At 30.1% G+C, this 21,531-nt stretch overlaps 1 protein-coding gene across 4 annotated transcripts in view; it reads right to left on the minus strand.

Annotated features, from left to right (window-relative positions):
• Nucleotides 1–17,300: 17,300 nt before the first annotated feature.
• Nucleotides 17,301–21,531, minus strand: part of LOC123258596 (hemicentin-1-like) — a 68,897-nt gene continuing 64,666 nt past the window's right edge. For all 4 annotated transcript variants that reach the window (XM_044718711.1, XM_044718714.1, XM_044718712.1 and 1 more), the window contains one exon: nucleotides 17,301–17,686. In XM_044718711.1, the coding sequence (XP_044574646.1) occupies nucleotides 17,577–17,686 (110 nt within the window). In that variant the 3' untranslated portion in view covers nucleotides 17,301–17,576. The remainder of the gene's footprint in view (nucleotides 17,687–21,531) is intronic.

A 21,531-nucleotide genomic window follows, 5' to 3' on the forward strand; every position in this document is an offset into this window, starting at 1 on the left:
GGTCTTTTCTTAATTATGTATCTAGAGATAGAGCATTTTCACTTGAAACTTTGAAAAAGCATAAATTCTTTTCTAAATTTTTCTATAAAAATTCATTTTATCATATAAATAGGCCACAAAAATTTGTTCATTCTCTTAATAATATAGATTATTGACTGTCGTTCAAAAAATTAAAAAAAAATACTTAAAAAGTTCTCTATTTTTTGCTACTTTACGAGGTTCTCTTTAAGTAATTTTTTATTTATATCACGATAGAATTACCCGGGTCTAAAGTTTTCACATTACGTAGAAAAGTATAAGTAACTTGATAGAAGATCGCATCGTACAAAAAATGGCCTCTGGGGAAAATCAATAGAATTCAAAATTTAAAAAGTTTCAGAGACTAAAACAATAATTTTGAAGTTAGAAAAACAATTTTTAAAATAGTGGGTTTGCATTTTTGTTAAAATTTTAAAATTTAAAGAATCTTTTATACTGTAAACTCGTTACAAAAACAATTGCTGCAACACAGTCTAATTTTATTATAAATAACCGTGTGATATAAAAGTTTAAAAATTTACTTCCAGAAAGTCAATTCAGAAATTTTTTTTCTAATTAATTTAATTTTATTACTTTTTAAGGATATTTTTAAATTGCAAATTAAGATAAGAAATTTAAAAAATTGTTTGATTTTTTAAAATTAATTTAAAGATGTTCAAAATAAAATTTTGAATTAAATTTTTTTATCAAAAATTTTCGAGCTTTTTCTCACACGGATAAAATTTTTTTAAACAAATTATACATTGCTCAAACGATTCTATGTATATATTTTTATCGATTGACAATCAAAGTTAACTTTGAAACAAATATAAATAGCTATAGCTGAAAGAATTTTAAATAAAAAAAAATATATAAAAGTAAAAAAATAATTATTCCTTTTAAAAAAACTGTTGATGCATTATATAAATTTATATTATCTGTTGATCTTGATAAAAATAAAAATCTATTAAATACATATTATTCGCCTGTATATACATAAAAAAAAGTTCTATTTAAATATCAAATGAAGTCATTAATCATTAAAAAATCTATTAAACGATGTTTATAAAATAATAATCAAATTGTTTGAATGTTTAGATTGCAAGTACTGTATTAAAGTTACCGGGAGTAATTATAACTATTCTTATTATGATTATTTCAATGATGAGAAAAAATTAAAAAAATCAAGATTGTAAGCTGCCATATATGTGTATAAATATTCAAGAGTTATTTCTTTATCCAAATAATGTATCACTAATTTATACAATATAAAAAAACAATAATTTATTTTTGCTATTGCATAACTTTTCTATTATCTTATTTTTTATAATCAATACGTTTTAAAAATGTGTGGAATACTTTAACGTACGTATGATCGAGTTTGGGAATGTGGAAAAAATTATTAATGTTTTTATTAAAATTATTAACGATAATTATAACAATGCTGAAAAGTGTGCGTGTATTGTAATTATTTGCATGGTCGATTATTGTTATCGTTATTATTATAAATTAATTTCATTGTTAATATTTTTACTGCGTATTTGCATAATTATTGATTAAGAGGATCGTTCCATTGTTGAGTTACAAATATGCTCGGTGAATATTTTTTCCTTCAACACAAAAAGTAAATATTTTAATTAAATACCGAAAAATAAAGAGTTGTGATTATTATCGTATTGTGATTAAATTGAAATATACTCATAGGATAGTTCAATTATTATTTAACTACATCAAGCTGTGTTTACTCGATTTTATTAGTAATTAAATTGTATTATTAAAATTTTTCAGTTGTTTAATGTCCACTTGTTCAGTACATCGGAAAAAGTTTGAAAATTTTGCGGTATTTACTTTCAGGTTGTAGTGTAATTTTAAATATCCGCATTGAAGAAATTATTTTTAAAATTAATGATTGTAGTCATTTTTAAGGCCGACAATATTGTCAGGAATTATTAGCTGAGATATTTTTTTTTTTTCATTTAAGAGACGCATTTTATTGATACTTGAGTGACATTTGCTGTGACGGTTGCAGAGATAGATAGAACAGAAGTTGACAGTTGTCAGCGAAACCTCGACCGAGTTATTTCAAAAGATAAAATAAATTTAATAACCATAATTTACGAGCGTAGTCACCGGCACGGATGAACAAAAAATAGCGTCAGTTTAATAACGAGTTTCAAAATAAAGTCATTCAAATCAGTTGAGCTTTTCGTAGATTTTTCGTACCACCAACGGGACAACTGACAAAATAGTAACGTGTGTAATGCACAAGTCAGTCTAAGAACAAGTTAAATGTTTTTAAAATTTCGTAGGTCGGTTAATAATTAAATTAATCTAAATGGCGACAATGCCAAGAGAGCCGTCAGATGTCTAATTAAATCTATAGCTTGAGTAATTTCTGACCGCGCACTAGCTTAATTATTCTTTTAATACTGCTGGAGAAAACTATATTAATAAAAAAACTCATAGACGTAATCAGGTTAAATAAAAAAATTGTAACCGTGGCTTTTTTACCGATGCCTTCGCTGCCGGCTGACCAACTTCTACTTTTTCCACTTTATTCATCAAATCTATAAATTTCCACTCTTCTACAATTAAATCTAGATACAATTATTTTCTTCGACCAATATAAAGATCCTCTTTAAAATTTAATTTAAATGACATTAATATCAACTGAATTATTAAATCAGAGCAAATTTATTTCGGAGCTGTCTCTTGACATATCACTTAAATTATTTATTAAAATAAAATAATTTCTCATAACTAAATTTACCACAAATATGATATTAATTATCAAGTCACTTACAGGTTAAATTTTTATTTATAATTACCTCTAAATGTGTATTATTACGAGCTGTGGGTGTGTATGCATGTCGATAAAGTGAATGAATATTTATTACATAAAACACGCACGAAACGATGTTAAGCAGATCCGTTCAATCGTCGGGGATGACATACTTAAATAATTATTCGTTGCACATTTTACGATTTAAAAATATGTTATCAAATATATAAATAAAATAGGTGGAATTAAAAATAAATTATACCTCTGAAATATCTCAATTTAAATAGTTCGCCATTTAAAATCTATATGCGTGGCTGAACACAAAACATTAAACGTCAATTCAAATAAAATCACATGTGCATTGTAATTATAAATTATTAATATTGTTAATCAATAAACACAGAAAGTTTAAGTAATATTTTGAAATATACTCAATTATTCTACATTTATTTCAATGAGCGGTAGAACAATCGTTCTTTTTTTTTTTATTTCAAATAAATGAAAACTTTTAATAAATAATATTTATTTTTTTCATTTATTTATATCAATTTATTATTATTAATTTTTTATACTATACTTTATGATCTTTTAAGTTAATTTTAGAAAATTGTAGATCTTATTGATAATAACATTGTTAAAACATTGTAATTAAAATAAAAAATCTATAAAAAAATTATTGTTCTTTATTACTCACCTTTTTTTATAATAAAAATTAAAAAACATACCAAGGTTTATTTAAAAAATATTTTTAATTAATTAATTAGAATAAAAATTAAAATTTTTAACTCTAAAAAAATTTTAATTTTTTTTTACAAAAAAAATTGGAAACAAATTAAAATTATCTAAGGTAAGACTTGAATTTAATTTTTCCGATTTGAAATTTTTATTTATTGATAAGAAAATTATTTACTAAAAATATTTTGAAATATAAATGAAAATTTTGATTACTTTTAAGAATAAAAATAAAAATTAAGTGTGATCATGATTAGAAATTAATTACTTAATTGATAATTCAAAAGCAAATTTAATTAAATCGTGAAAACATTCAAACCAAAGTAGTATTGTTGAAAGTTAATTGAAAATGTACCGTATAGCATCTCGTATATATGCAGTACTCTCGATAAATAGAGGTGCATTATATCGACTAAAAAGTTATTCAAATATAAGCGATTTATTAAATATTTATATATCAATTCTCGAGTTATTTGATTACTCGAGTTCTGTTGAATTATTTGAATATTTTTTATCAGTAATCAATTATCGATAGTTATTTTTATATTGAAAGGTTAAATTGAAAACATTTCCGCTTTTTACTGAGTGTGAACTGTTAGAATAGCAATCATTTAAATAATAGTAATATAAAAAAATAAACTTATCTTTAAAATGCAGAAATGAAATGAGAAAAATATTCTCATTAAAAATCTAAAGAAAATATCTCTCAAATAATATTAAATATTTAATATTCATAATAATTTTAAGCGCATAGAAGTGTGAGGTGTAAATTGGATTCAAATATACTCATAATGCTGGCGTGAATATTAATATTCAACAATAAAGCTCTATTAATTATAATTATACGGTACAGTTATTATCATCGGCTGCTTATACTTAGACTCTTACTACTGCGCTTATTATAGCATACCTTCTTATTTTATCTTTGTGTCATACCAAATGCGTCATAGATGCTTTGTAAATAAAATCGATGTTACAAATAACTGCTTTTAATTATTGCCTATCAGAGATAAACTTTAGAGTAACTGGTTAATTGAATAATCTAGTCACCTCAGCTTTATAATTAACGTCACAGTTTTATAATTAACATCATACATTAAAGCTTATTTTTATTGTAAAGGGATGTTCAAAAAATTTTTTATTGAAATTTAATGATTATCGAGCAGAAAGAGAATTTGAAATTTAGGTCGATTAATTACTAAGTAACTAATTAGTTATTTTTTCATTTATTTTTATAAATAAATTTAAATATAATTTTTTCGACTTATTTAAAGCACAAAATCTATAACAAAAAACATTTTGATTGCAAAATAGCTGGGAAAAAATTTTCCTGATACTTTTTTTTTATATCATAATATATGAAAATGAAAAAAAATAAAAATCAATAATAAATAACTCCAAAAAAATTAGAATGATGATTTTTGATTTATAAGTTAGCATCTCAAAATTAACTGTCTTATAAAGAGAAAATTTAGCGATCATGCGCCACCTGTTGGGGAATTTTAACATTATTTTTGTTTGAAAAATTATATATGGCCTTATATTACTTAAATAATCTTCAAATCCCGTCAGAAAGTGCTGGAAAAAAATTAAAAAATAATCATAAATAAACTCTAAAAGAATTAGAATAATGTTTTTTGATTTATTATTTAAGACTACAAAATTAACTCTCTTGTAAGGAGACGATTCTGCGATCATGCGCCACCTGTTGAGAAATCTTAACATTATTTTTGTTTGAAAAATTATAAATACCCTTATATTGCTTAAATAATCTTCAAATTTTATCAGAAAATGCTGAAAAAAAATTAAAAACTAATGATAAATAAACTCTAAAAGAATTAGAATAATATTTTTTTATTATTTGAGTCCACAAAATTAACTCTCCTATAAGGAGACAATTTCGTGATCATGCGCCATCTGTTGAGGAATTTTAACATTATTTTTGTTTGAAAAGTTATAAATAGCCTTATATTGCTTAAATAATCTTCAAATTTTATCAGAAAATGCTGAAAAAAAATTAAAAACTAATGATAAATAAACTCTAAAAGAATTAGAATAATATTTTTTTATTATTTGAGTCCACAAAATTAACTCTCCTATAAGGAGACAATTTCGTGATCATGCGCCATCTGTTGAGGAATTTTAACATTATTTTTGTTTGAAAAGTTATAAATAGCCTTATATTACTAAATAATCATCAAATTCCGTCAGAAAATGCTAAAATACAAACACTATCAGAGTTTAAGATCTTCGTATTGATTTTTAGAGATTGAAAATTAAAATAATCAATTTTTTAATTATAAAAACATTATTTTTGAACTTTATAAACTTAATAAAAAATTGAACGTCTTACAAGAAATATCTCCCATGATTTTTCGATAAATTTATATTTTCAAAAGTTATTTAAGGTTTAACTCAGACATATTTTAACTCGTCAGTTTTTTTTAGGCACAATTATACTTGAGATGTAATTCTTGCTATAATAATAAAAAATTAAGAGTGAATTCTTTTTTGATCAATAGTTACTAGTCTTTACTAGCCACAAACGCATCCAAATAATAAGAACATCAAAGTTAGCCATTGATTCGAACAAAGAAACCTTGATTACCTAAACTAAATTGCTAATATCCATAAAACAAGTCGAACAAAGAGGAAAAACAGTACAAAACAACGTTGATACAATTAGAGTCCCAATTTTCAATAAATATTCCAGTCAGCTTGTCTTGCCTCTCTTTCTCCCACATATATATCCATCTCTATCGCTACAATACTGAAATAAATCAAATAAAAGAAGCCAGGAGAGATGATGAACGATTTTTCGCAATAATCACGGAATTAAAAAGTTTTTCACAAACTTGCGTGAAAAGAATGAAATAAATGATATATATCTATATCTATATCCTATAGATTGAGCGTTTCACAGTCTATAACGAAGACACGTGCAATTGACTTGACTTGTGCAAGAAAGATTGCTGATCACAGAAAAAAAGTTTTACTTTTAACTTAACTTTTCCCTTTATTTAATCTTCTTTTTTTTAACTTTTTTTTTTTTTTCTCCATACATGCCTTTCGTATATATCTATATAATTCAGGAGATGTTATAAGCCGCGCGATGTATTGAAGTCAATGAAGCGACGAAGCAAGAATTAACGAGCAAAGTTCCTTCAACTACTGGCCCTGATGCTCACTAGAGTCTGTACCCTCTTCTTTATACTTTACTGACAATTCTCATCCTTTTTTATATTTATTTTCATTTAAATGCGAGAAGAAATGAAACTTTTGAAATCACGAGCGAATAGTCATTCTTCTTCATCATCAATTTCATCAGCAATATTATTATTATTATTATTAATCCCGGCATCACATAAAGATATTTCTCGTCGACGTTGTCATCTATGGAATTCCGTTGGGATATTTTTTATCGTCGTTTCGCGACCTACTAATCCATCACACCGTAAGATACGAGGTCATATGCCGATGAAAAAAGCACCTGCAAGTAGGTGAAAACATATACAATGTATATAGTACATACTCTATGTATATTTATAAACGTCAACGGTATTATATACTGCGAATGTATGTATTCTATGGATGCATGAGATTTTAAATTAAAACTCGAGCTTCTATGGTAAATAAATTTTATCTATATATGAAATATATACTATATTAAATAACATGTACCCTATATTTATATTTAACGGGGTTTCTTTTTACCCTTGGAAAATTTTATTTCATTATTGTGTGGCATACATACTGGAAAGTTATTTTTATATTTAATTATGTAGGTTCACAATTTTAACAATGCATAGATTATTAATTGAGATTATAATAATGATTATTTTGAGTGGGAAAAATTATTTTTAATTGATACATTTCAATTAAAGAATAATTATTTGAAATATTGTTTCTAAAGATTTTTTTTTTTTTTTAATAAGTAATTTTTCAATAAAAATAATATATTCAAAGGTAATTACACGCTTTATATTAGCTTCACTTGTATGTCAGTTTGTCAGTATGTCAGTAACTCTCCGTGGGTAATCTGCGCGCCTGCGGCCTTCCTTGGTTCTGGTAGCCGTTTCTCAGGCTCGCTCTCCGAAATCGAACTCTGATTCCCCGTATTTATAATATTTATAAATAATTATTTTTTATTAGCTTCACTTGTATGTCAGTATGTCAGTATGTCAGTATGTAACTCTCCGTGGGTAATTTGCGCGCCTGAATATTTTTGATAATCAACAAATAATAGTTTAAAAACTAAAAATCACGCTTTTATAAATAAACCAAACTAAAAAGTAAAAAATAAATAATAGTTTAAAAACTAAAAACACGCTTTTATAGAAAACCAAACTAAAAATAGAAAATAAATTTAAATTAAGAATAGTGTTAAAAATTTCAATAAATATAAATTAATAATAGTGTAAATAAAAAAATGTATTTTATTTTAAAAAGCGTGGGTTGCTTTTTAAGATATTATCAAAATGATAATCACTCTACTCATATCTGTCAATAAAATATTTATAACTATTGACACCATGCACCTCACGCTTTTTTAAAAATAAAATACATTTTTTTTATTTACACTATTATTAATTTATATTTATTGAAATTTTTAACACTATTCTTAATTTAAATTTATTTTCTATTTTTTAGTTTGGTTTTCTATAAAAAGCGTGTTTTTAGTTTTTTTAAACTATTATTTTATAAATAAAATTTGACCTGTAAGTTACTTGAGGATTAATATCATATTTAAGGTGAATTTAGTTATGAGAAATTATTTTATTTTAATAAATAAATAAATTAAGTGATATGAGTGAAGAGGCAGCTCTGAAATAAATTTACTCTGATTTAATAATTCAGTTGATCTTGTAGAAGAGCGGAAATTTATAGATTTGATTAATAAAGTGAAAAAAGTAGAAGTTGGTCAGCCGGCAGCGAAGGCATCGGTAAAAAAGCCGCGACTACAATATTTCTATTTAACCTGATTACGTCCATGAGTTTTTTTATTAATATAGTTTTCGCCAGCAGTATTGAAAGAATAATTAAGCTAGTGCGCGGTCAGAAATTACTCAAGCTATAGATTTAATTAGACATCTGACGGATCTCTTGGCATTGTCGCCATTTAGATTAATTTAATTATTAACCGATCTACGAAATTTTAAAAACATTTAACTTGTTCTTAGACTGACTTGTGCATTACACACGTTACTATTTTGTCAGTTGTCCCGTTGGTGGTACGAAAAATCTACGAAAAGGTCAATTGATTTGAATGACTTTATTTTGAAACTCGTTATTAAACTGACACTATTTTTTGTTTATCCGCGCCGGTGACTACGCTCGTAAATTATGATTATTAATTTTATTTTATCTTTTGAAATAACTCGGTCGAGGTTTTGCTGACAACTGTCAACTTCTGTTCTATCTATCTCTGCAACCGTCACAGCAAATGTCATTCAAGTATCAATAAAATGCGTCTCTTAAATGAAAATAGAAATATCTCAGCTAATAATTCCCGACAATATTGTTGGCCTTAAAAATGACTACAATCATTAATTTTAAAAATAATTTCTTCAATGTAGATATTTAAAATTACACTGCAACCTAAAAGTAATTTATTTTCTATATGTAGCAACATTACTGACTACAATTAAAATAATTATGTCGTATAGAATAAAATATACAATATTTTTAATTAGATTTGATGGTATTCATCTCAATAAGATCAAAGGAAGTAAATTAATTAATAAAGAATGTAATGGAAAAGGAAATAATAAAATACAAGTATATCTTTCACAAATAATCCATTTCTTTACTATATTTACCGAGTTTGCAATAATACAACTAGGTTCAACAAAATAAATATAACCAATAAATTAATATCTTCATTATATACACCGTGATTTCAATTATATAATATAATATAATATAATATAACATTATTAAATAATATTTATATTTTATAATATAATATAACTACCAGCTTATAGCTTCTTATATTTGACTAACGCGCACTTACTTATCATTAGTGTATTCATAATCATAATAATACTTATATCCTACCAGTCGCATTCTCATTATCTTAATTATTATATTTAAATAATGTATTTATATATATATGTATATTTCTGTCGATGATTTTTTTACATATAAATGAATCGATTTATGATTTAGTAATGTACATCGTTTTTTTTTTTTTTTCAAAGCATCGCAACCGCTCAACTGCCGTCGCATCAATAATCAACGGCATCAATAATTACTTTTCTTTTGTATTATAAAAATGTAAGCACTCACACTCCTAAGGAAAAAATAGTTGTGTAAATTTGACAGAAAATTTTTCGAGATTAACGCAGTGCTAATCGTAATTTCAGTTATGGAATTTTTCCAAATTGGGTTCATTGCAATTGCAGTCAATTGTTGGAGACTTATTCGAACTTATGTTAATTAAACATGGTAACTTACTATTCAGTCAATTTATCGACCGTTTTTCATTAACTTTACCAAAATTTAAAGATTTCGTCTGGAACAATTTTTATTTATTAATAAAAATCCGACGGTTAATCTTAAAAGCTTTGGCTGAGCTGCTTGGATTTAAAAATTTAATTGATCAAGAAATTTATTTATCACAAATCCCGAGAACAGGACGTGGGATTTAAATTAATCGTAAAAATAAATGCATATCATTACTTTTTTAGCGCAGTAGAAATGTTAAATTTAAAAATAAATAAAATTTTCCGACAAAATTTATTCAAATGACAAAAATAAATTAACAACCAACGCCAGCACTTTAAATTAACGGAAGTATATTAAATTATTTATAAACTCAAATGGAAACTTCAAATCAATGGATAATGAAAACGCTAATGTAGTGTTATTAATAATTTATCATGTTTAACTTTAAGTACATAGCCAATAATAATACTTTGTTTTTATACAGACCATGTCATTCTGTTCTACTTAAATAAAAGTTATTACGTAAGTTATATCTTACAATGTGTGTGTTGCCAAGGAATGAATTACAAATACACAATCCTGGATATTAAAATAGGTTAATATTTGTAATATTATTAATACAAAGAAGTTTTATTGAGAAACATCTTTGACATAATTGAAAATTTATTCACTATCATATTGATTTTAAAATAATTATTTTAATCCGAATGGCGCGTGATGTCAATTCAGTATTAAGCTTTGCAAGCATGGTAACTTTAAAAATCAATTGGTTGACCTGATTCCTTTTTATTGACATGGTATTGATGAGAAAAACCGTATGGAAGATCGTTATGGAAATTCGTTTAACAAAAATTAACTGTCAATTTAAAAAAACCCTTATCCAATCGATTAATTAATTTATCCGATATTCATTTAAAATTACATGTGTAGTCTGTATAAATATTTAATAACGTAGATTCATTTTTATGTGTTTTTATTAATTGAATATGTATTTTGAAAAATTTTTGGCTAAAAAATTTAATAGATTTTTTTAAAAAATATTTTTTTCAATTGCTGGGTCTCGAACCCGAGACCGTTTAGTCCTCAATGATAAGCGCCGCGTCTTACGCTACAGATCGTTCGGTCACATGACTAATCTAAGGAAGTAAAAAAGAGTTTCCTGGTTCTTAATTCAAAATTTTTAATAAAATTACCCAGGTTTAGTAAAAAAAGGATTTTTCAAAAATTGAAACACTTTCGTGTCAAAATAATTTTCTTTTTTACAAATTTAGTAAGCATTTGATATTCAAACTAAATTACAAATAATAAAAATTACACAACCATTATTCCGTCCCACATTTTCTCCTCAATTATAAATATAAAAATCCTTAATTAACTTTTTAATAAAATAACAAATTTATTAGATAACTTCACGGAAAAAAGAAAACTCAAAAAATTACATTATAAATAGTAATAAGTATCCCGTCGTATTCAAAACTAGAAAAATTACACAGAGTAAAAAGTTTTGCGTCAAAAAATTTTGTGTTAAAAATTTTGATGTTAAATATTTAACACTATTTTGTGTTAATTTAACAGAATAATTGTTAAATTAACACATAAAAGTGTTAAATATTTAACACAAAAATTTTTAACACTAAGTTTTTTGACGCAAAGACGCAAAATTTTTTACTGTGCACACGGAAAGAACAAGATGACACTGGATATCATTCCAGATTATACTCAATGATATCTGTAGTGAAAAAAAATTTCAGATAGTAGCTAGAAAAATCTAGATTATACTGGACGATATCTGGATTATACTGATTGTAATCCAGGATTATACTAGCTACTATCTGAATTTTTTTTCACTCAGTATAATCTGGGATGATGTCCAGTGTCATTTTGTTCTTTCCGTGCAGTTTGAAATAACATTTTTCTAAATTCAAACTTTTAATGTTAATTTTCAGAGCTTTCAATGTAAATATTAAATTTAACATTGTAATTTTTATAAAATTAAAAAAAAACGCAATTTGAATTTCAATAAAAAGGAAACACATATTTATATAAATATTAAAAAAATAACAATGTAACAATTAAACGGAGCGTATAATTAAGTCGGTTTTTCGTTCACACTTAAATTAGTAGTTAATAAGCATACACTTATTTAGTAGAAAATAAACATTACCTAGCTTCATATACAGTAACGACGGCAGCGAGCATTGTTTATTAATTCAAAGGTATTTAAAGTAAATGAAGATCCTGGGTATGTATACCAACGCTACAAAGTCTATTTCAGTGACATTACACCCACATACATACTTTAACACAGACATACATACGTAAATACGTAGATAGCGAGGGACGGGAGAACTCTGACACTATAAAGCTTACATTCGCTCGATTGGCTGAAATGTTTATCCGTCACCTCACCCTTCGCCCTTCTGTACTAACATACCGTTATATTACATCACAACTACCCCTTTAGAGGGAGTAGCTCGAGCTCCACTCGCATCTCTTCTCTCATTCTATTCTGTCTGATTTACGCGTAAAGAGGATAGCAAGAGGAGCACTATGTACTCATCAGATCTCGTAATACCTCATCGTGCGATGTTATTTTTAGTACGACCCGTTTTACGTTGACAAACGCTGCCACATGTAATAATGTGTGTGGACAGTATAGTAATGAGGCCACGGACATTGGTATTGGTACAGTTATCATTATCATCCTCGTTATTAGTATTATCTATATTATTGAGAGAATAAGCAAAATTTTGTAGTTAAATTTGGTATTGTTGGAAAAGACGAGACCTGGAGTTGTGCCTTTTCAATGTTTCATATCATTCTCACCAATAGTCAATTTATGATGATAAGTAAAATTCTCTATCTCTCGATACATAATTAAGAAATTACCTTGTATCTTGTGAACTATTGACATTTTTAAAGATATAAGCTCATTCCGATGTTACACTCATCAAAATCTTTCATTTGAGTACCCACATCAATTTTTCATGTATTTTATATATTTATATATATTATATATATGTATATATGGAAAATATATCAAAATGCATGTGGGTACTTAAATGAAAGCTCTTGATGAGTATAACATTGGGATGAGCTTATATCTTTAAAAATGTCAATAGTTAAGAAAGTACAGGGTATTTTAACAAATATCTTGTGAACTATTGACATTTTTAAAAATATAATCTCATCCGGATGTTACACTCATCGAGACCTTTTATTTGAGTACCCACATCAATTTTTCATATATTTATATATGTTATATATATATATATATATATATATATATATATATATATATATATATATATATATATATATATATATATATATATATATATATATATATATATATATATATGAAAAATATATCAAAAATGCATGTGGGTACTCAAATGAAAGCTCTTGATAAGTGTAACATCAGAATGAGCTTATATCTAAAAGAATGTCAATAATTAAAAACTGACATTGCTATTTTGTCAACTAATGATATTTTTGAAGATATAAGCTCATCCCGATGTTACACTCGTCGAGACCTTTCATTTGAGTACCCACATCAATTTTTCATATATTTATATATATCATATATATGTATATATAAAAATGCATGTGGGTACTCAAATGAAAGCTCTTGATGAGTGTAACTTCAGGATGAGCTTATATCTTGAATAATATCATTCGTTGACAAGATAGCAAAGTCAGTTCTTAATTATTGAAATTTTTAAAGATATAAGCTCATCCTGATGTTACACTAATCAAGACCTTTCATTTAAGTACCCATATCAATTTTTCATATATTTATATATATTATATATATGTATATATGAAAAATATATAAAAATGCATGTGGGTACTCAAATGAAAGCCCTTGATGAGTACAACATCGGGATGAGCTTATATCTTTAAAAATGTCAATAGTTAAAAAAGTACAGTGCAATTTAACAAAAGTCATTATTTAATAAAGTAAATTTATTTTTTTTATTTATTTATAGTTCACTAGTCACGGCAGTCACATAGTGACTGCAAGGTTGCTAGTTAATATTAAAATTATTATTATCATTATTGTAATTGTTAATATTATTATTATTATTATTATCATTTATCATCATCCCCGTCGTGTACGAGGTAGTATAGTATTTCCAAGAAAAGCTGTGATCAGACGAACGTGCTCGGTGCATCCTCGGTATTTGCTCATCGTTATTTATTATTTATAATAATAATTAATAATTAATAGCAAATAAACATAAATCGCACTTGTCTTACGCTACTTTTCCATCCACTCGATCAAGCTCTTACAGATTATTTTTTTAGATCCTTATCGAGGTTTTATTTTATGATTTATCGTATACTAATATACCTATTTTTTATCGGCATGGCAAGTTTTTTACACGTTCATTCGCGCATCGAAAAACGAAGCGAAATGGGACAGTATTTTTTGCTTTTTTACGAGCGGAACGATTTGCGGTTGGGGTGACGGTTGTTGGTCGATGAATAATAGATTTAGGTAGAAGGGCGAAATGTGCAAATTGAGACCAAATTTTAGAGCGTTACTTTGGGGGACATTTGGTTTTTCTATGGTTTGCAGAAGTTGATGAATTAGCTGAAAATGTTTTTATGTGAAGTGAAGTAAAAGTTAGAAACTTATTTTTTAATTTTTGTAAAAATGCAAGAGTTTTCAAAATTAAAACAAATTCTTTTGCTTTCATAAATTAATTTTGAGAAATGTAAGAAAATTTGGGCTATTTTCTACTAAAAATTGTGATTGTTTATAAAAACGTAAAAATTTTGAATATTCTCGTGGATACAAGGGAGAGTAAAAATGGAATAAGGGAAATATAATTTTAGAGAAATGATTTTTGATCGTTAGTTTTTATTGAAAAATTTTGGCGGCTGGATTTGCTCATACGGTTTGTTTATGAAAACTACAGTAGGCTTGTTCAACTCCTCTGAATTGTAGTTTATGAAAAATTCTAACCTCGGGATTTTTTCCCAGCCGATTTTGCCCCAGTATTATATTAAACATATCGTACATACCGATTCCATTATTTGAAGTATTTGATTAAAATTAAATAACACAGATTTAAAAAATTGAATGACCAAAAAAAATAACGAAAGCAGATTGACGGAAATGACAGGGTGACATATTGACCCCGAGAAAAAAATTTAAACTTTTTAAAGGCTGTACTTGGGTGGAAAGAATAGTCAATCCAAGTATTTAAAAATTCTCTCTCAGCTTAACGGCCATACATTAAATGCTTTTAGCGACTATTATGTTGGAAATACTCCCTTAGAGAGCCAAGGCTAAAACTTCAGACCAAACCAATTCCCAAATTTTTGATTCGACTTGAAGGTTTAAATATTTATCGTTTTTCCGGTAACTCTTGATTGTTAATTAAATTATCAAACTATGAGGGAGTTTAAATTTATTCAAAACTTCGATTAACGTCAAGCAGATGTACGAATAATCAAATACAAAATTGTTGTTAAATTCATTCTGCCGTATTTATTATTCAAGAATTACAAACAAAATTACTTTACATTTGTATTGAAAATGTAATCAATAACGAATTTTATTCCATCAAATAAATTTCTCAGCTTCAATACCAGGTCCCATTTTGCCCCGGTTACCATAGAAATAATAATATAATAATTTATTTGCGAAATGAAATAATTAAGACTTAATAAAAGTAATTATTGATAGGAATGTTTCATTCCTATTGTCAATATTAAATTACAATAACTCGTACTCGATATGATACATTTAATTACCCAAAACATTCAAATATACATTTTAATAAAATATTATAAAATCAGGATGTCATCTTGAATTGAGTAAAATTTCCCATATAGAATCCACAATTATTATCTACAAATTATCATAATTATTATTAATACAAGTATCATTCATTTGATTTAACATTTAAAAATATATGTCATATATTACAGATTTTTAATTATAATGACGGATAGTTTAGTTATTATAATTTATAATTTTCAATTTTTAATAACAAATTACTATACATAATCAAAGATATGTTATGCGGTAAGCGCTTGAACCCATTGAAATTGCTTTAAATAAAAGAAGGCAGCGAAATGAGCTCGAATATCAACAACTTGTCTTTCTAATTAATGAATATTAACCGGAAAATTGATGTTCTAACAAATAAAAATTTTTGTAAACTCATCAGAGCAATTTTAAAATCAAACTCTTGTACTTGCAAGACACCACCGTGTATTTAGATAAGTGTTAACAAAGAATAATTGTTATCTTTAATAAAAATTAAAAATTTCCTTCAATTGATCCAAAATCTTTAATTAATTAATCCAAAAATATTTTTCTTTAAAAAAATATTGAAATTTTTCCACAAATTTTTTTCCGATAAATTATCCCAAAAATGTTTAATCAAAAAATTTAAAAAACGAAAAAATTGTTTTAAAAATTAACTTTTTTTTCGCTTAATTAAAAAATTCAACTATAAAATTTTTAAATTAATCCCTTGACTCTTTCTAAGTCTAATTAAATTAACAAGCTTCTCTTAACAGTAATAACTTTAACATAATAATAATAATAATAATAATAATAATAATAATAACTCCGAGGTTCATTTTGCCCTTCGCAATTAATTTCGTGATAAATTAAAACCGTCAACAATAAACCGAATGAATTAAATATTAAATTATTTGATTGATAAATTCTCTTGAAAATGTACGAATTATTTGATACACAAAATTTTATTACACTTATCAGTTTATCCATTACCGCATATAAATGTGATATTTTATTCGCTTATAGTCTATAAATACATCCATGTTTTATAAATATTATATATAGCAATGGTTCACATTACATTCACGATTTATTCGTCATTTTATATCTACAGAAAATTAATATTATTATATTTTAATCATTATCATTATTATTATTAATAATATTGACCACCGCGTTTTATTTCGATCTTGCAGATAAACACGCCGGTAAATATAATTTTTCCACCAATTTATCCTCACCATTTTGGATATAAATACTAATTAACTACGTGGAAATAAAATATTTGCAAGTAACCGATAGCCATTTTGTCGGAATGGAATTTAGTTTGATATATAATTAAATATTATAATTTATAATACAAATGATGTAGATAAATCCATGCGGGAGTATCAGCGGGCTGATTAGATTGGATAAATCGATGCTGGATGATGGATAATTTTACACTATTATACAATATTAATTAATTAATTAATTAATTAGATAATAACTCACAAACACTCGTGTCGTAAGCGACAAGTCAAAGTCAATCAGGTAAGGAGTATATATAATTTATTATTTTGTTTATATTTATATTTATATATAATTTATCTTGTATACACACAACAATGCCTCGCACTCTGTTTAAAATATAAAACCGGCGATTAAAGTCCTTTGGTATTTAATATTCGCCGGAAGAGGGACCACCTAAAATTATCGCAACGCACTTCATTATTAATATGCACCACAATTTTTAACTAAATATCTCTTTAAAAGTTGTTGCAGTTTTTAATTTTAATAGTTATTGTAGTCGTAGTAATAATAGTTATTATTATCGTTATCACTAATCAGTCATCTTACAAAAGAGCCAGCGTAAAGAAAAAGAAGTAGCAGGGCTAGAGTGCAAGTTGCCGCACCACTGTTGCTCGAATTCCCGTGCTGCATTGCCGCTGGATGCTCTCCTGGAACAACAATTTTTTTTTTTTTAATACATAAAGAAAACTAATCTATATTATTAAGAGAGTAAGAAAAATTTTGTGACCAGTGTATTTATATGATAAAATTGGTTTTTTAAATGAAATTTAGTGTCATTGCAAAGGTCTTGACTTAAATTTGTGCCTTTTCGAAGTTTCATATCATTCTCACCAATAGTCAATTTATTATAATAAGTATTTAGGCTGCATTCAAAAATGCTCTATCTCTAGATACATAATTAACAAAAGACCTTTTATCTTGTGAAATATTGATATTTTTAAAGATATAAGCTCATCCCGATGTTACACTCATCAAGACCTTTCATTTGAGTACCCACATCAATTTTTTATATATTTTATATATTTATGTGTATTATATATATGTATATATGAAAAATATATCAAAAATTAATGTGGGTACTCAAATTAAAGCTTTTGATGAGTGTAACACCGGAATGAGCTTATATCTTTAAAAATATCAATAATTAAGAAATGACCTTGTATCTTTTAAACTATTGACGTTTCTAAAGATATAAGCTCATCCCGATGTAACTCTGCTATACCGGTGACAAGCCCGGGGCCTCTCTTTCGGAGAGAGGAAGGAGGAGTCGGAGGAGTAACAACCTCGTTAAAAAACCAGGGACCATCTGGCTCCGGATGGTAGCACCCTGTTATAGGGTCCCGTCGCTAGGGTTACAGCACAAAAAACGATGGGAATGATGAATCCAACGACAATATCGTTTACGGTGCAGGGGAGGGATACCTCAGTGCCGGCGGCTAGCAGTGGTCAGACGGGCTGCTCGTCGTCGTTATCCAGCGACCGTTTGGACAGAGGGGTGGACCCCAAGGCCCCTCTGTCTGGTACAGCTACTGGGAGTAAATTGGATGAGATGGTTTCACTCCACGGAAAAAGGGACGAAGCCATAGGAAAGGAGGATAATTTGTTGGAGGAGCTCCAGGAACTTTTAAAGGAGACACTCAAGACCATCCGATCAAAACGGACGGTGTCAAACGAGGTCACCAAAGGTGTGAAGGAGGCAGAGAGGCTACTCCTAGAGAGCCTCGTAAGCCGTAAGTCCTGGAAGATAGCTCAGCGAGAGCTGTCCCAGAAGGAGAGGGAGGAAAGGCAGAGACTGCTCGAGGACTTCGGGAGCCAGCGTCAGGCTCTTCAAGTAGCAGCAGCACAGACGCCGAACACCGAGAGTAAAAAGAGACAGGCGATGAGTCCACCAGAAGGACCAGAAAAACATGTGCTGAAGCAGGCAAACGGCAGTTTCACAGTGGCCACTGTCAGGGGAAAAAGACAGCGCACTGGAAATGATGTCAAGACAGGTGTAGAAACACAAGAGATGGAAGTTGACAGTCAGAAGAAACCGGAGGAGCCGTTTAAACTGGTGGAAAAGAAAAAGAAGAAGAAGAAAAAAGAAACAAATAGAGGAAGGAACAGGGGACCAGGTAGACCTGGTAGTGACAGGGGAGCCGGAAGGACCAGGAATAGGGACTACAGGACCAGGACCAGGGACAAAGCGGATCACAGCAGCCAAGGGCGACCGGAGACCGAGGAAGAAGCAACGACCGGAGGCAGTGCTGATTGACCCAGGTAAGTCCCGGTCTTCTGATGAGGTTCTGAGGGCTTTGCGCTTGGGACTTCGTCCGGAGGAAATGGGTCTGGGGGTTAAGGCCGTGAGGACCGCCAGAAAAGGTGGTCTTCTCATCGAGTTCGAGGGATCTGTTAAAGATCGCTCGGCGCTCGGTAATAAGATCACTGAGGTAGCCGGAGGAGACGTGGAGGTGCGCCATCTCGCCCCTACCACTACGCTGGTAATAGACGGGATGGACTCCGCTACGACGGTCGAAGAGGTTAAGGCGGCCCTGGCAGGGGCTATCGGTGGGACTGCGGATGGACTCAACGTGTCCATCACGAAACCCAATAAATGGGGATCCATCCGCGCTTTCATCGAGGCTAGACTTGGGGCTGCTGCAGCCTTGGAGACCTTGGGAAAGGTCAAGGTCGGCTGGCTGGTTTGCCGAATCCGCCGTTGGGAGCGACTCGATCGGTGCTATCGCTGCCATGGACTGGGCCACTTAGCTGGCTCGTGCAAGGCAGGGGAAGACCGGAGCGGTTGCTGCTGGCGATGTGGTGAGGCGGATCACAAGTCGAAGACCTGTACCAAGCCTCCGCGCTGCCATCTCTGTGAAGCGGTGGGAAGCGGGCAAGCCTTCGATCACGTGGCAGGTTCTGGACGGTGTACGACCTATCGGGAGGTACTCCAAAAGAAAAATGGCTAAGGTGCTGCAGGTGAATCTACATCGGTGCAAACTGGCCCTTGATATGCTTTACGCTAGAAATCGTAACAACGGAATGGATATTGTTCTGGTATCAGAGCAATACCATTCTGTGTCTGGGACGAATTGGTACTGTGACCCTACAGGCACAGCGGCAATTTGGATTCCGGATCGAAGTCGCCTTTCTGTGCGTAACAGTGGATCGAGGGACGGCATTGTGTGGGTCGAGACACCAGCAGTTACCTTCGTGTCGTGTTATTTCACCCCCAGCGAGCCTATTGTAGATTTCCGAAAGAGGGTTGACAATCTCGAACGAGTAGTCCGCCATCTTGAAGGAGAGATAGTGATAGGTGGTGACTTCAACGCAAAGTCGATCGATTGGGGAATGGATTATAGTGACACGCGGGGTGATGAGCTCCTGGACATGACGGCAGGTTTCGACCTTGTCATTGTGAATAGGGGAAATACACCCACTTTCCGGAGAGTTGGCGCGCGTTGGTCGATTTTAGACATAACTTTTGCTACTCAACGGACAGCGGGAGTAATCTCAGACTGGGCTGTTTTGGAGGAGTATACGGCAAGTGATCACCAATATATTTCGTATACGGTCAACAGTGTGAGGGGTAACCCACCTACTGTGCCGAAGCGACAAATGAAGCAAGCAGGATGGAGGGTGTCACTCCTGGATGAGGGCGCATTTCAAAATGCGGTCTCAGATAGAATTGACACGCTTCCTGACTTTTTTGCAGAGTCGCGCGAAAATGTTGAGACACTTGTCGGTCAAACGATGGAAGTGATCGTTGCAGGGTGCGACGCTGCTATGCCTCGCCGTTCCGCAAGCTCTCGAAGGAAGCCGGTTTACTGGTGGACAGCAGAAATTGCGCTGCTCAGGGCTGAGTGCTTGCGTCTGCGGAGGCAAGCACTTAGGTCGCGAAAGCGAGATACTGGGCAGCAAAAGAACGACGAGTACAAAGCGGCGAAGAAGCGACTCGTCACGGAGATCAAGGCGAGCAAAGGGAGGTGCTGGAAGGCGATCTGCAGAGAAGTGGATGAGGATCTATGGGGCAATGGCTACCGGATCGTCACTCGCAAATTTGTTGGTCGCGGTTCAGTAGCTCCTATGGAACCCGATAGGATGGAGGAAATAGTCCAAACTCTGTTTCCCGATCGCGAAAAACGGGTATGCACTCAAGGTGTAATATCCGATGACGAGTGCCCACTTTTCACAGCAGTGGAGCTGCGGGCAGTTGTTAAGTCCCTCAAGGTAGGTAAGGCCCCGGGTCCTGACGGCATTCCCGTCGAGGCCTATAAGGTCCTTATAAAAAGCATGAACAACTGCTCCTTGATACTTACAACGCCTGCATCTCGACTGGAGTCTTTCCGAAAAGATGGAAACTGCAACGGTTGGTTCTGTTGGATAAAGGTAAAGGTCCACCCTATACACCTTCGTCCTACAGACCACTGTGCATGTTAGATGTCGCAGGGAAGATTTTCGAAGCCCTTATTAGGAATCGACTGCGGAAAGAAGTGACCGATGCTGGTGGCCT

The sequence above is a fragment of the Cotesia glomerata genome, linkage group LG2 (genome assembly GCF_020080835.1).
Source record: "Cotesia glomerata isolate CgM1 linkage group LG2, MPM_Cglom_v2.3, whole genome shotgun sequence".
NCBI classification, from domain to species: Eukaryota; Metazoa; Arthropoda; class Insecta; order Hymenoptera; family Braconidae; genus Cotesia; species Cotesia glomerata.